The sequence below is a fragment of the Hirundo rustica genome, chromosome 3 (genome assembly GCF_015227805.2).
Source record: "Hirundo rustica isolate bHirRus1 chromosome 3, bHirRus1.pri.v3, whole genome shotgun sequence".
Taxonomy (NCBI): Eukaryota; Metazoa; Chordata; class Aves; order Passeriformes; family Hirundinidae; genus Hirundo; species Hirundo rustica.
The window spans coordinates 75,022,891-75,038,279 of record NC_053452.1 but is presented as its reverse complement, the minus strand read 5'-3'; the positions used below and the strand labels follow the sequence as shown (position 1 = coordinate 75,038,279).

At 38.8% G+C, this 15,389-nt stretch overlaps 1 protein-coding gene across 4 annotated transcripts in view; it reads right to left on the bottom strand.

The window, feature by feature from the left end:
- Nucleotides 1-15,389, bottom strand: part of USP45 (ubiquitin specific peptidase 45) — a 51,838-nt gene that overhangs the window by 28,046 nt on the left and 8,403 nt on the right. For 3 of the 4 annotated variants that reach the window (XM_040060462.1, XM_040060466.2, XM_040060464.2), the window contains exons 2-6: nt 13,397-13,506; nt 10,847-11,016; nt 9,245-9,348; nt 8,764-8,864; nt 65-210 (exon numbers count right to left, since the gene is read on the bottom strand). In XM_040060462.1, the coding sequence (XP_039916396.1) occupies nt 65-210; nt 8,764-8,864; nt 9,245-9,348; nt 10,847-11,016; nt 13,397-13,496 (621 nt within the window). In that variant the 5' untranslated portion in view covers nt 13,497-13,506. Of the gene's footprint in view, nt 1-64; nt 211-8,763; nt 8,865-9,244; nt 9,349-10,846; nt 11,017-13,396; nt 13,507-14,909; nt 15,010-15,389 lie in introns of those variants that run through there. The other variant, XM_040060463.1, reaches the window with a different exon arrangement.

Below are 15,389 nucleotides of genomic sequence, written 5' to 3'. Positions count from 1 at the left end.
GATTACACAGATTAAGTATTTCTGAAATCTGTTAAGAGAAAGTGGTATGAACTTTCCATCTTACCTGCATGACAGCATTAAAAAAGCAGGTATTTCCTAAATTATTTATTCCTTTAACTGGAACTGATGCACCATTACCCGAGCTTTTTCCTTTCAGTATTTCACTTGTTTCACTGTTTTCTTCACGAAGTCGTATAATTTTTGATGAACCTATAATTAAATTATAGATTAATATGACCACATAACTGCATACTTTAATCAATGAAGTCCTTCCATGACTATGTTTATGAATTTTAACATATGTGAAAGATACCTTGAAAATACTCTAAGCTGCTGTATGCAGTCTTAAAAACACCAAAAACCAAAAAAACCAGGCATCAACAGATAAAGCCCTGGGGGGTAAAAAAATGCCCTCAACAACTACATGTATGCAACAAAACCTTCCATAATAATCATACTGTCCTATAAGACTGTAACTGCCAATTACACAAGAAATAAATAAAGTAAAATTAGTTAGCTTATTAAAAATAGGCAGCTGAGATATATGTTCATTAGACACATCAGAAACTCCACCCAAAAGTTGCTTTTTGGTGCATTTGAAAGGAGGTAGCCCAAAGTTACCACTGCACACTCCAAGTCTTTATCAACTATAGTGTTCTATTCCAGCTGCCTTGTCAACAGCCCAACTGGACTCCATCCCTACATTTGCTCCTCAACCCACCTCCCTTTGTCACAGCCTGAGGAATTACTAATCCACATACATACAATGCTAGTGTTTTAATTTCATCTAACAAAAAATTGATAAAACTATGCTATAACATCCACATAATTCCCTGTTTCCCTTATTATTTAAATAGATGAGAGACAGCAAAGTTAGACAGTCATTAACTTGTAGCCTAGAGGTAATGGAAAGACTTGAGATAGCAATATTTAGCTTTGAATTCTACTAGCAACTTTCATATTGTCATGGTTGCAGGACTAAATGTGAACATTACTGACATCTGCAGTGTCTTAAATATTGATTAACAATGCACGTCAATGTAAACGAGTTATGGACTTAATAGATGCCAAGAACTGTGATGCTACAATCTCTGTCTTGACATATGAATTCATGTATTTGTTCTAATGAGTTTCACATTGAAGTCTCATTAAAGTGTTCTTGAGAAATAACTAACAGACCTATTTATGTTAATGAAATTCTCATGCCAAAAGGTTTTTTTTTATGTACGCTCCTAAATACCTTCTTGCTTAGAAAAAAAAAAAATTAAATAAAAAACAAGTCATTAAAATATCTATTGTATCTGGCAACAAGCTTCTGACGCAGTCTGCCTGCACCCTACAGTGCCATTGAGGCACAACTATTCTTCCAAACTGTATAAGAGTTTTTCAAAACAGAGTTAGAGGTGCTTTGCTGTTTAAAACCATTTTTAAATGTTCTTGTTAACAGTGCTTACACAGCTTTAAATTACTTTCCTTTCCACTCAGGTAGAAAATTAAGACAGTACAAGGGCAAAGTAAAAGGCAGAGTTCTCCTTGAAAAAGCCGACAAAGTGGTTTTGAATAAAATAACAACAAGCGAGCTGCTCATACCCTGAAACAGTCACTGTTTTATGGGCTACATGAAGCAACACCTTTTAACTGGCATGCTTAGAAGGGCAATGCTACAGTGTCTGAGGATCATCCATCCACAGAGCTCCAGAACAACCAGAGTATGGGAATGGGAGCTCTCAGTATCCGCAGCTCAAAGGCGCTGCTCTCTCTCAGAAGTATAATATTATAACTGGAGATGTTTTCCCCTCAGAGAAGTGGGAGATCCAGAGTAGTGCTGGGTAAAAGAGATGGTTAAAAAGAGAAAAAAAAAAAAAAAGATGGGAAAAAAAAGCCAAAATTGTGGAAATAATTTGTGTATTAGTATACCACAGTTGTTGCATTTATCCATCGGCATTCAAAAACATCTGGGACAGCATCTTAAAGTAAACAATGTTCACAGGGCCATCTGGACAAAACTGCAGGCAAAAATTAAAGCATAAGCATATGGAAAAGCAGATTTTTCTCTTCCCTTTAGCAGTACAGGATGACAAATGTCAAACCTAGATCTGTCCACGCTTCACTGTGCTATGCTTTGCAGCACCACCTGGCTCTCCTTGCACAGCCACCAAATATGGACAGCACTGCCACAGAGGACCATATCTGCAGGGCAAACTCAATAAAAGCATTTCACTTCATGGTTAAATGGCAGCTTCACACAAGTAGCAAGGTTCCATTTGCTGAACCTTACATATAAATTATTTAAGGGAGGGAAAACAAAGCCAAAGCATCCAGCTTTGTGATAAGAGCCAGATGAATACGCAATTACAAAACACAATAAATGAGAACCAGACATCTGACTGCCACAAAGCTGGATAATTAGTATAGGGATAAGGAAAAATAGTAGAAAATCAGAAAAATGCCTGGATGTTGGTATCAAAGTTAGGAACCTCCATTCATTCAGAAGGTTTTAATTACTGTCTCTTGATTTTTTGATAATTTTTAAAAACACAATCCACATGACATTTTACTGTATTTTTTGTATATGTGAAAAAGTCGCAACAAAAAAGTGCTGCTTTGCTATTACAGACATTACCTGCTGCCTTGCTTATAATACACGGATATTTTTAAGTACATATACACAGCCAGAGGAGGGAGAGCAGTTTTTAATTTAGCTCTGTTCAATGTGCCCGGCTCAGTGATAAATGACAGACAGGCCTGAAGCTGAATGTTTACTTGACATGTGAAGAGTTGGTCAGTCTTAACAGAACATGCTGGTAATGGCTGTGATAGCTAATACTTCTACAGATCACGGCTGGAGGGTCCTTCTGCAAGATTAACCCAAGGCTACAAGCATGTTATTAATCAAAAAGCTAATATGTAATTTTTTAAAGTGAATTTGCACTGAACGACTGCTTCATGGACCCGTGCCGACTCAAACTTGCAATTCTGTAATTTAACGTGCACACTTTGGGTATGAAAAGTGACTTTTAAGCCAGTATATAAAAAAGGATCCCAGCTGAAGGATTCCATCAAGACAGCTGTCATCTGCTGCTGCCCGCAAGGACCTTCAGCTCCCGGCATAACAGAATAGAAGTAGTCCAAGTCATTCATCCACATGCAGTAATATTTGCTATAAAGGACCTTGTTAACATTAATGAGAGCAAGATGGGTGAAAAGCACTGAAGTAATTAAATTCAGACAGACTCCTGTCGTTAGTTAACTAATCTTTTAGAGAATTGACATGGTGACCCCTCAGCTCTCTGCCTCTCTCAGGTAATGTGGACACCAGCCCTAGGCAGGCCTGTCCATCCACAGCAGGGACAGAGTATCCCACTGTTCCTGGGACTCACATTCAGACCATGCCCCTCTGTCAGACTTTCTGCAGTTCTGCAGCAGAGGTGACCCTTCTGATGCAGCCATACAAGGGAAACTCTCACCTGAGCTGTGCCTCGATCCCCGGAACCTTCTCTTCCTTTGACAAAGCGTATCTGGCTGCATTGACACTCGACCTGAGCATTCTGCCAAAACCCATTGCCTAGCTCTCCGTCCGGATCATCACACCCTACTGACCACTTCTCCAAAGCACCAAGTCAGTGCCACCTCTGGTCCCACCATGATATCCACCTCCAGCTCTCAGACAGATGAGAGTTGCCTCTGTACACAGACACAGCCTCATGCTTGGCAAAGCTTCCCGACAGCACCCTGCTCTCCCCATGCTAGAAATCCCCCTTCCCACTAGAGCCCTGGGAAGCAGGGCAGCAGAAGCTGTTCCTCTGCTACAGCTCTTGCCTGCAAAGCACCCTTTTCTTGCTGCTCTTTTCTTCAACTTCCCTTGTGCCTGCTCTGCTCACCTGTGGTCCTATCCCATAAGGAACACTGCTTTGTCCCGCGGCTGCTCAGCAGCAGCCTCACGGGCAGTGACTGAGGTTCCTCAGGCAAACATTAGCATTCATTCCACAAAGCAGAGCCACTTACTGCGCCAGGTGTACAAGCACCCACGGTGCTGACACATCCGCTCGCAAAAGGAAACTTATTGTGGGTTCCCTATCAATTTGTTTTGCCAGCATTTCAAACATTTGCAGTGCACGTGGATTTCTGTACCGCCTTTGCTGAAACTGAGCTGTGTCTGGGGGTGCAGATGGTATGCAAGCAAGATGATAAATGACATCCATTTTTTTTTTTTTTTCCAGCCAGGGGAGTAAGCACTATTGCTCATCTTTTCAATGCAACTTTTTTTTAAAATTAAAAATAAGGGTTCCAGGAATACGCACTTTTATTCCAAGGTCAAGCCTTTTTTATTGAATACAACTCTGGTACTTCAGCTGAAGGTCTTCACAGTAAAAGCAAGGTTAATAGACTGTCTTTCTTTTACCAAGTTCTCATTGTGCTGTTCTATGAAATGCTACTGAATTGTCTGGCATTCCTTTTTTATCTAAAGATTTAGATTTTTTTTCAACGCTGTACAACAATGAGAATCCAACCTTTAGGAAAACAGCCTGGTTTTCCTCTGAAATGGTCAGTAGCTTTGCGGTTTAAAAGCCAATTTCTCTAGCAGTGTTACAACCTGACCAAATCAAAGATTATAAACTGTAATTTTATTTCTCTGAGTCTTGCCATAATGTTATAAACTGGAAAAGACATCTGCACAGTGTGGAAGAGCAACCTATTCAAGGACTGCTTTTGATCCTCTATGCTCAGATGACTTGTGTTACACCTCACAAGAAAATAAGCACGTGGACAGGAAAGGTAAGAATCCATGGTTAAAAATGACAGAATGCCTTAAAATATTTTTTTGTCAGCGATTCAGTTTTCATTCCTTTGCAAGGAGCTTACTAGCAAGTAAGCCAATTTGAAAGGAAGTTTCTGACCAATAACAAAAATGTCTTTTTGCAAAATGTATTTCAGCTTCCAAGAATCAACATAATCTTTTTATTTTGCTAGGTAATTTTTAGTAGATAGAATGATCTTCTATGACTCGAAACGACATGCAGTAAAAGTCACTTAAGAAAGAATACAATTTTTTTCAATATGATCCTTTGTCACTTGCTAATATCCACAGCAGAATGCAAATCTGCAAAGTTATTCATCACACTACCTGGTTTTCCATACAAGTCTGCAACTCTCACATGTACTGTAAAATTACATCTATTTTTATACATTATTACACAAACAAAAATTAAGTTTCTAACCTTCACTTACCGGCAAATCTGGGCAGCTGAACTTACTAGCAAAACCTCATTCCTCTGCTTGCCCCTCCCAACAATAAACTTAACTACAAAATTCGAGAATATATCTTCTTCCTTCCCATTCTATTGCCACACAAACTAATTTAATTAACTGCTCTATAAAAAGTATGCAATCTTATGTTTCCTCCAACGTATAATTTGGCTTTTGTAAAGGAAAACACACATAAGATTCACTTTTAAGACTGCAAAACACAATTTGTTTTCTCCAGTAAATGAGCAGACACACAGATTGCAATGTCTCAGCATGGTTCCTGTGTACTACATGTGCATTATGTCCATGTGAAGCTCACAAGTGTGCCACACGGACAATACTGCACCTGCCTTTCTGTGGAAATCATCACGGCCTGCTAACCTTCTCCACAAAACAAATTTCTGGGTGGTACACCCTAGAAAGCAATCTTGCTTTTTTCTTCCAGCTTGTGCCCAACATGACCTCTTAACCAAACAGACTCCTCTGAAAAAAAAAGGGGGAAAAAAAAGAAAAGAGCAGGCATTGCTGGGTACAACAAACCATAGGATCAGATGTGAAAATCACACAGCTGCAAGCATTCTTTTGGGAACCCAGCACTGGGATTTATCTCAATCGCTTAATGTAATTACAGAAGTCAGTCATGTAGTAGTAATGTAATTTGCACATTTTTACAGCTGAAGTGAAGTTGAATCTTTATGAGAGGCCGAATGAAAAGCAGGGATCCTGCTGCCACACTATTCCACCACATTAGTACCAAATGACAAGCATTTTGCTTTTGTTTATTTTCCAAGATGCATTAATTGGGAAATCTATATAACCCTCCCTCACATGTTTCAACTGATCATTTTATCTTTAAATGAATCCTGCACTTTTGAGAACTGAAAAAAAAAAAATCCTAGCAGCCCTCATTTGCTACTTAATCCATGTTCATACTGCATTTCTACAGAAATTTCTACGCAATGCTATTTGAATTTTAATGATGCACCATGCCAACCAGTTGTTACAACAGAAAGAAATCCAGACGTAAGATGAATTCTTGTTACAGTGCCACATTCTGCTATGAGAACCGTCTTCACTTTGACTGGTTTTTCAGAACAAAATGGAAAACCAATGTGGAAAAAAGCAAGATTGATTTTTAAGTAAGAAATATGAATTAATTGTCAGTTTTACACTACTTGTTTCTCAAAAGTTATTTTTCTTTTTTTAAAATTAGCTTATGTTTTTAAGGGGTGAATATACAAATGAAATTTTAAAAATCTACACCAATTAATAATTTAAAGAATGATAGTCACACTGAAAATATCAATGGAACATGAAATAAAATGTTACATTAAAAAAATTAAACCAAAACAAAAGTGGAGTTAATTTTCACAGCAATACATCACGTCTTTTTGTGTTCCGGACAACAGCATGAATTACATTTCAATTTCAGATTTTATTGTTTTCCGAATCCCTAAAGGTAGTCTAATTTAAAGAAAAGAAAAAAGCCTTAGATAGATTTCTGTAGGGGAAATACCAAGTCTGTCATTTATCAAAATGAACCAAGAGTGCCACTCCTGGCCAGGAGTTCCCTGCCATGCACACCAGTCATTTATGAATACACGGCTGTTTTCCAGCCTCTTCCAGCAAGGAGCCTGGCCCAAAGCAACAGACAGTCCTGTCTTTTCCTTGCCACTCCGGAAAAACCAACAAATCACCTTTGGCTCAGTGTTCCCAGAGCTTTTGGGAACGCAATCCAAACTGCTCAACACAGACAGAGAGGAGAAGGTCACAGACTTTCACCTTTAAAACATCACTGGAATTACACACACACGCTTTATGCATGAATCCAAGCTCGCACTTGAGCCTCAACCCTTTCCCAGAATGGAGCAGGAGACACGACTGCCCTGCAGGAGCGACCCCACCACGCTCAGACCTCTCACTGCTAAGGCAGGCACCCTGCAAGGCTATGTCTAAGTCCTATACAAAAAAAAAATACAATTCTGGTTCCAGTTACAGCGAAGTTTCCAGTTGTATCAGCAAACATTTAGATGAAATGTAAGCGTTTTCAAAACAGATTATCAAAATTAAACACACATGCATATACAGCAGAAACATACGCTGCCCTGCTCTGCTATAAATATGCTTACTTTTCCTGAGTTAGTTTGGAATTTTTGGAACTTGCTTAATTTAAGACATTTCGCAGAATGTGAAATGTTCTAAACTTCTTAACCTGAAAGCTTTAGATGTTTCCAAGTTTCACAAATTAAGAATCTAATCCATGAGGCACAAAGCTGTATCACTCAGAAAGTCTTATCCAGCAGTACAATAATGGAATAAAATTGTTCTCATTACATTAACTGAAGAAAAACCACCACAGCATTTTCATCTGCAAGAAAGCTGCAACACCCACTTATTACACATAAATTTGAAATTAAAGCTGTGAACTGATGTGAAATCACATGCTGTATTTTCACTGCTCCAAGAAAAAAAGATGCAGAAGGTAGCAATATATCAATTTATTAAAATTGAATAATTTAATATAAAACCTGTGGCTAGACCAAAATATCATAATTTTTAAGAAGCCCTTAATTTTTTCCCTCAAAAAATATGTAACATCTCTTAAAACTGGTAGGATTTATGCACATGCAGCTAGAAGAATACTTAGTGTAATTCTGTAAGGCAAGTATTCTTTTTTCTTACTTCTAACTGCTTAGATTATCTCTGCTAAAAGATGCAACCAATTGTTTCAGATGTTTACTCAAGCTAGGTTTTGAGAAGCAAATGTGGAATTCATTGCACTCTCTAAGTCACAAGCCAGAAATGCTGCCAAGTGTGTTACAGCAGGGACGAGTAACATCAACATTATCAAGAGCAGACAGCTGAGGGCCACACATACAAAGTCCTATCGACTATCACATATATTGAGAAGGTATAGTATGCTCCTAATATAAGAAAATAATTTAATACTATCTTATTTTAATAGAGAAGACCATTCTATCAATTAAAACCAAACTGTAAAAATGGACATGACATCCAACAACAAGGTACTAGAAAATCCACTTAAACAAATCTAGTTAACTGGAAAACAAGTTTAAATCAGAAAAATTTAAGCTGTGATACATCCACACCATGAAAATCAAATTCATTTATAGTGAATGCTTTGATAGCTTTTTATGCATTAATTTATTATTAATTTATTATTAATTTATTAATTTATTGATTTGTATGGCCTTATCTTATTCAAGGTAACAACTCCTCTACGGTAATTTTCTTTTGTTAAAGACAAAATTTGAAAAAACTGTCCTACAGTGCCCAAAATATTTTTAAAATATAATCATACTGGAGAAAAAAAAGTGACAGACATTATGTTTTGACAGGCTTCCCCCAGTAACTTTGCAATTATGAATTTCATTATGGTCACACTGTACATAATTTTTCATTGGTATTTTTAACATGACTCAAAATCTGAAATGCTTATTTTTAGAGACAGTATATTACAGGTGTCTCCACATAAAACTATTTGTGCAAACTTACTTGGTTCAGCCCTGGCACCATGTTTTTGAAGGAAGTCAACTATCTGAGCCAGAACCTTTTTGTTGCAATGTGTTGACAGCTCTTCATCACATTCGTAACACCTAAACAAAGAAGAAACAAACTGTAATTCAGGGCTATCTGCATGCACACCCCTGATCTAGCAAACCTCCCAAACAACCTTACACAAATTTCTTAAGCTCTCAGTTTAAATGTTTCACACTAAAAAATGAAATAAAATTGAATTCCTTCATTTCATATATGCTCTTCTATAGATCAGTCCAAATTCACTGCAGTCTTTACAGATTTAAATAATTCTAGAGAATACAAAGGACAAACACATATTGTCTCAAGAAAGCCTACCTTTCCTCTACAGAAAGCATTAATTTTATCTGTCAGAATCATTCTTTATCATGGGAAGACACTGCTTTAAGTGAAGTCCTTATGTAAAGGCACACACAAACACCTGCATACTGATCCTTACCATATGATCCATGTGCTGAGGTTGATAACGATGCAATGAGGTTCTGTGCGTGCAGTTTGGAAGTGTTTCAGAGAATGCTGGCCTTCTGAATTCTTACTGCATCCCTAAAAATGGACACATCAACCCAGTGGGGGGTGAGGAGGGGGAAGGGAAGAAAGAAAATACTATATTATTAGTAAATAAACTACAAAACCTCCGCTTTTCAAAATTAGACAAGAAGCTATTCTGCCCTACTTATTTAGCATTCATAAGGATTGAGAGGCTTTAACATTCTCATCTTTTCTATTTAGAAAAATAACTTAAAAATATAGATATTTATTAAGTTTGTTCTAACTGAATAGAAATAATTCCTAGCTTTTGCATAAGTATTGAATAAATATCAACAGACAAAAAAATAATATCATTCACAAAAGCAAGAATGCTCTAGTAATTGTGAATGAAACAACTATGTAGCATATTTAGTCCACAGAAGGAAGAGAACGGCACAGACAACCCTTACTGCTAAAGTACGTCAAAAACGTTCCAGACAGCAAATGAAAAATGTATATAAAGTGCTTTGTACTAAAAAGCTGCTCAGAACACACAATTTACGTACACCAATTTCAAGAGAAAGCATTTGCAATTGTTCAAGTATGAACAGAGTGGGACTTAGATTCATGATTGGTCTCTAAATAGGCATGAGTTTTAGAAGCTATTAACAGCATGAACATGAAGAAGCACAGAGAATTAACTCCTTTTGAAAGCCCTCCTTAAGGGAAATTTTTCAATCAAGATATATGAATCCTCCTCAGATCTAGTTAACTACCTTCTGAACCCTGTAAATAGCACATTTCTTTGCAAAATCGAATTTGTTCATAACATATTGGTAGGAATTGGTTTCCACAGTAAAACCTACTGAAATTCCAAGAAAACTGTGAAACGCTTTGTTCAGGCAACTGTTGGCTGAACCAAGCCTCGCACTGCCCATAAACTGAATTCTGCTGTACAAAGCAAAATTTTTCCTTTACTTCACTCCAAAGACAGAAATCTGTGAAAGCCCTTGGGGTCAGGACCTGCCATTTTAAACTCTGAGGCCATTTGACATTATAACTGTGACAATCTAACGGCTAGTTGCCACAGGAGCAGCATTTTCACTCCAGCACAGCCCTTTCTCCCTGGTTTCAATCAAATCTAGCAATTGCGTGTCCACAGCACTAGCTCATTCAGCACGTTTGACTTTTCATTCATTCCTATTTATGGGAGCCTCTGCCAGAGGAGCCAGCTGAAGGGATACATTTTGCAGCCACATAGTTCCCAGAGCCAACTCTCTGTAAGTGGCAAGAGGATGGAGATAAGAACAGAGAAAAGGCAGGACCATCACTTACTAACCGTGATGCCACGCAGCACTGTGACACATAAAGCTAACCCTAAACACTGCCAAAAATGAGACAGGAACGTAAGGTCACATCCCACTCTGCCAGGAAGATGAAGCAGGGACTGTCACAACTAAGCACTTAGGTCACACTGTTCCTCTGGAGGTAATGAGATGCCAAACACACAAGGACCCACCACGGCGGCATCCTTTAGAAATTCCACCTCCGCAAACGGAGCGCACATGCTCACCTGAGAGCCACATTTGAGACACAGCCAGATGTCTGAGGGCGCCACGGGCTCACCATCGCTCATGCGCCGCTCCTTCAGGCATTCCGCACAGATCGACCACACGCTCTGAGCCACCGCTCTCTTCACATGGTGCACGTCCACCGCTTGGCTCACGTGCTGGCAGGTTAACCCTACAGAAAGCAACACATCCTCGCTTTTATCCGTCAAAAATAACAGCTATGAAAGACAGCACGTGTACACTGAAAGACCACAGTCTTTGATGAATTCAGCATTAGGAAAAAAAAACAGCAAAGAATTAAAGTAGGAAGGATCAGCCAGCTGCTCCCCGCCTACTGAATTTTACGAAGGAATCTCTTTCAGTCTTTCTGTAATGGAAATTCTTTTCAAGCCAATAAATGTCACCTCTTAAAACCAGATAAACTACTTTGTACAAAAGTACAAGGATTATTTTTGTACAAAACTAATTTCCCCATTTTTTGACAATAAAATAATAGATCAATCTATTTTTGCTTAAAACAACACAGGCACTGACTTCTTTTCAACCCATAAAGAATGATTTTCAAATACCCGTGCATCCCTACTACAACTGCTCATTTTGAACATGAAATCAACCATTTTTCTCTGTCATATTTTTTTGCACAAATTCCACCATATCACAGAATATGCCAGGTTTGAAGTAACCTCTGAAGGCCATCTTGTCCAAGCCCTCATTAAAGCAATGCCAAATACTAATTTAGATCTGTTTGCTCATGGCTTTTTTCAGCTGAGTGTTGAGTATCTTCAAAGACTGAGGCTTTACCAACTCACCAGAAAATCAGGTTTCTGTCTGAACATCCTCAGAGTAAATATAAAATAAATTTCCTCACACCTAGTCAAATTTTCCATGCCCTAAATTTGGTCTGTTGCCTTCAGTCCTCTCATTGTGGATCTCCTACAAGAATCTGGTTCTGCCTCCTATGTAACTACCATCAGGTAGTCAATGAAAGAAATTATACTTCCATTCCTTTGGCTAAATAAAGACATTCACTTCAGCCCCTCTTCCCACATCATGTTCTCAATCTCCTTAAAAATGTGGAGGGGATGAACGACTGACCTCACTGACAAGTCAGCCTTTCTTGTAAGAGAGAGCCCACAACCGGGCATAGTTCTCCCAATTAAGCCCCACAAGTGCTGAAAAGATGGAAAGAATCACCTGCCCATCCTGTACTCTCATTAACACAATCTTGCCTACAGCAGGCACAAAAAGCACACTTTGGTTTTATCAAGTGTGTGCATTAGGACACCCAGGACCTTTTCTGCAAAGCTGCTTTAATTCCCTCCCTGTAATGGCACATGGCTATGCCCAGATGCCAAACTCTCCACTTGCTGCTGTTGAACAGTGAGAAGTTTCTGCCTGCACATTTCTCCAGCCAGTCTAAGTCACTCTGAATGGCAGACCTATCCTCCTGCATATCAACTGCTCTCCTCAATTTGTTGCCACGAAGAGATGGCAGAGCACAGCCTCACAATGACATCTGCCAGTTTTCTCAGCACTTTCAGATTCATTCCATCTAACCCCATGGATTTGTGCGCATCCAGTTTGTTTAACAGTTCTCCATCCTCTACTCTGGATGATGTTTATATCCCAGAGTCTGCCATTAAGGTCATGAGCCAGGGAGGATCAAGTGCAGAGCTTACATGTGAAGACACAAGCAAAGAAAGAATTGAGCTCCTCAGCCTTTTTCCACATCCTATGTCCCTAGAACCCCTGCCCCTCAAGCAGCAGGTTTGCATTCACCCTACTCTTCATTTTACTGCCACGATAACCATACAAGCTCATCTTACTCTTTACACCCCTCACCAGATCCAATTCTAACTGAAGTTGCTTTACCTGGTCCCTAATCCTGCACACTCCAGACCGCTGGAAGGGCAGCCCAAACCTGCCTCCATCCTCTCTGCCATTCCTTTTTCCCTCTGAGCTCAGCTGGAAGCTCCCTGTTCAGCCACGCAGCCTCCTGCTACACATGCTTGACCTCACATGGAGAGGAAAGGACCATTCCACTTTGAAGAGGCTGTCATTGAAGATCAACCAACTTTCCAGCCTGTTGCTATATTCTGTTAGCCTTCTGATGTTTACAGACTCATAGTTGAGTTTTCTCACGCTTGTAACATAAACAAGAGTTGTTTTCCAAGTTCCTTTCTGATGAGAGTCAACCGACTGACGTCTAGCCTGGCCAGTGGGATGGAGAAGCGGTAACCTTGTTCTCCAATCCCTGGTCAGCGCCCAGAATCTATATATGCGAGGTCATCAAAATAAAGTTAGCCTTCTTTTTGCCTTGGAGTCAGAGAGTGTAAGTATCATTTCTCCTTGGTCCTCTAGAGACACCAGCCCTTCAGGGAAGTCATGCAGTGTAACAACTGATCATGTCATAAACAGTTGACTGGAGATATTTCTGTTGTAAATTCAAACAAGAAAATTATTTCATGGTACCAATGATTTGTGGTTTTCATCAGTCAACATTGAAATTATTAGCCCTCAACCTCAAGACAAACATCACCCTATGTACTTACCTGAAATATCATCTGAAGAGTCCTCATCCTGTGGCCTGTTAGGCCTTTTGCTTCTCTTTGGCTTCTCAGGGTTGGTTCTTGACGGATCTTTCACCCGCATCTGTTGCTTACTAAGAAAGACAAACAGAGGTTACTTTATTGTTTATTGGAATGTTTCACTGAATATAGCAAGTTTGAACTCTAAAAGCACAAGATCAAATCACACATTCGAACATCACACAGTTTCAGGCTTGGTCTAACGTCAGCTACTGTGTAACAAAGATTATGAATGTGTCAGGAATTAAGTCTTAGAAATGTCGCAACATCAGTTACACTATGAATTGTAGCTGCAGGAAAAGGGGACACACACACATTCACTCCTAGGCAGAGGTGTTAGATATTTGAGGTATTAAATTTTCTTTATTTTTGTTTTTGCAACGTAAGTTATTACAACCATAACATACCAGAAAATTTCATCAAAATAAATGTTTCTCTTCCTTAACATATATCCCTTACGAAAGGTTTCAGTCATTATTTACCCTTGGCATATTCCCTAAAGGTTTTTGAGCAATTTCAAACACTTTAAGAAAATAAAAAAGTCTTCCAAATCTGATTAGTGTTCTATCCTACAAGGGATAACAAACTGGAGTGCAAATGGATCTCTCTATTAAACATTGGAAAATCCATAAAGATGAAGTCTCTCATAGGAAATTTGTGTCATTAATCAAGAAGCCCTATGAGGAACAGAATTAAAGCATAGATATTTGCCAGTAAACTTTAAAAAAAAATGCTGAGAAATTTCAGCACACCAGTCATTTAATCAAAATCCCAAAGTGAATCCACTGAAAGACTGTAGTTGTGCATCATACAGACAGCTGTTGGGGCTTAGTTTACAGCTTGTCTTTTAACAGTGTGGCTCATAAAAACAGATTTTTGTTTCCACATATAGAGCATATGAATGAAAAACAGTCAAATACTCATACACTGCAAACATGTGAGCCATTCTGTGCAGAAATAAAATGACATCTTGTTGCGTACCAGAAACAGGCTAGTAATGTCACTTGAGCCACCAGGACCAAAGGTTTTCAACTGTGCTACTGCATTTAGATGTAAGACACCTCTAAAGCGCCCTACATTTGGGAATAGCTAAAGGTATATTCTTACTACAGATCAATTAGTTAAGCTTGTCAAAGTTCAGCAAGTTTGTCTACTTAAGATTTTTTAATCTTTTCTGTATATGTATTTAGACCTTTGTACTATCGAAGCTCTGAGAGATGCAGGAATCAACCAGTATATCGAATTCAATATTCCCTCTCCTTACTTGCCACTAAGCCAATCAGCAGAACAGTCACCAATATTGATATTAGAGCACCACCACCACTGGTATCTGAACAGCATTCCCTGAAGCAAAGCAGGCAATGTGTACCACTGAGCTCCTGGAGTTCCAGGTTCCTACACACTTGGATCGATGTGCGTGCATCTGCCCTACATCCCTACATACTGTTAGTGCTAGAGCTTTTCTGCACCAACCTACCCAGTAGAGGTTTGCTTTGGACAAGTCCAATTTTTGTAGAGTATGAAAGAAATCTTTACTCGCTGCTTCCTCGCATCAACAGCTGCATGTCTCCTCAAGCCTTCAAAACACAGAGCATTTTTTTTGTAAAATGCTACATCTACACATAAATTAACTTATACTATATTAAACACCATTATGCTCTTTCTTTTGTTTGAAATTACAGATTTCAAATTTTCCTATACTTATGGTTATAAAGCTCAGACATGCAAGTGAACAGTGTCACTGAATTCAGCTTTGATGATTTCATGGGTTCCCAATTCCTGTTCATACAGTAAGAAAAATCTAAATATTCCAGCTCTTGACTATATATTTTCAACAGATGTGTGGGAGAACAGACAGAGATAGTACTGAAGGCACTCTTGCCCCTGATATATTGCAGCAGTGTTAATTACCAGAGTGGGAACAGCCTTGCCCTCACAGCTATGGGTGATAAAAGAG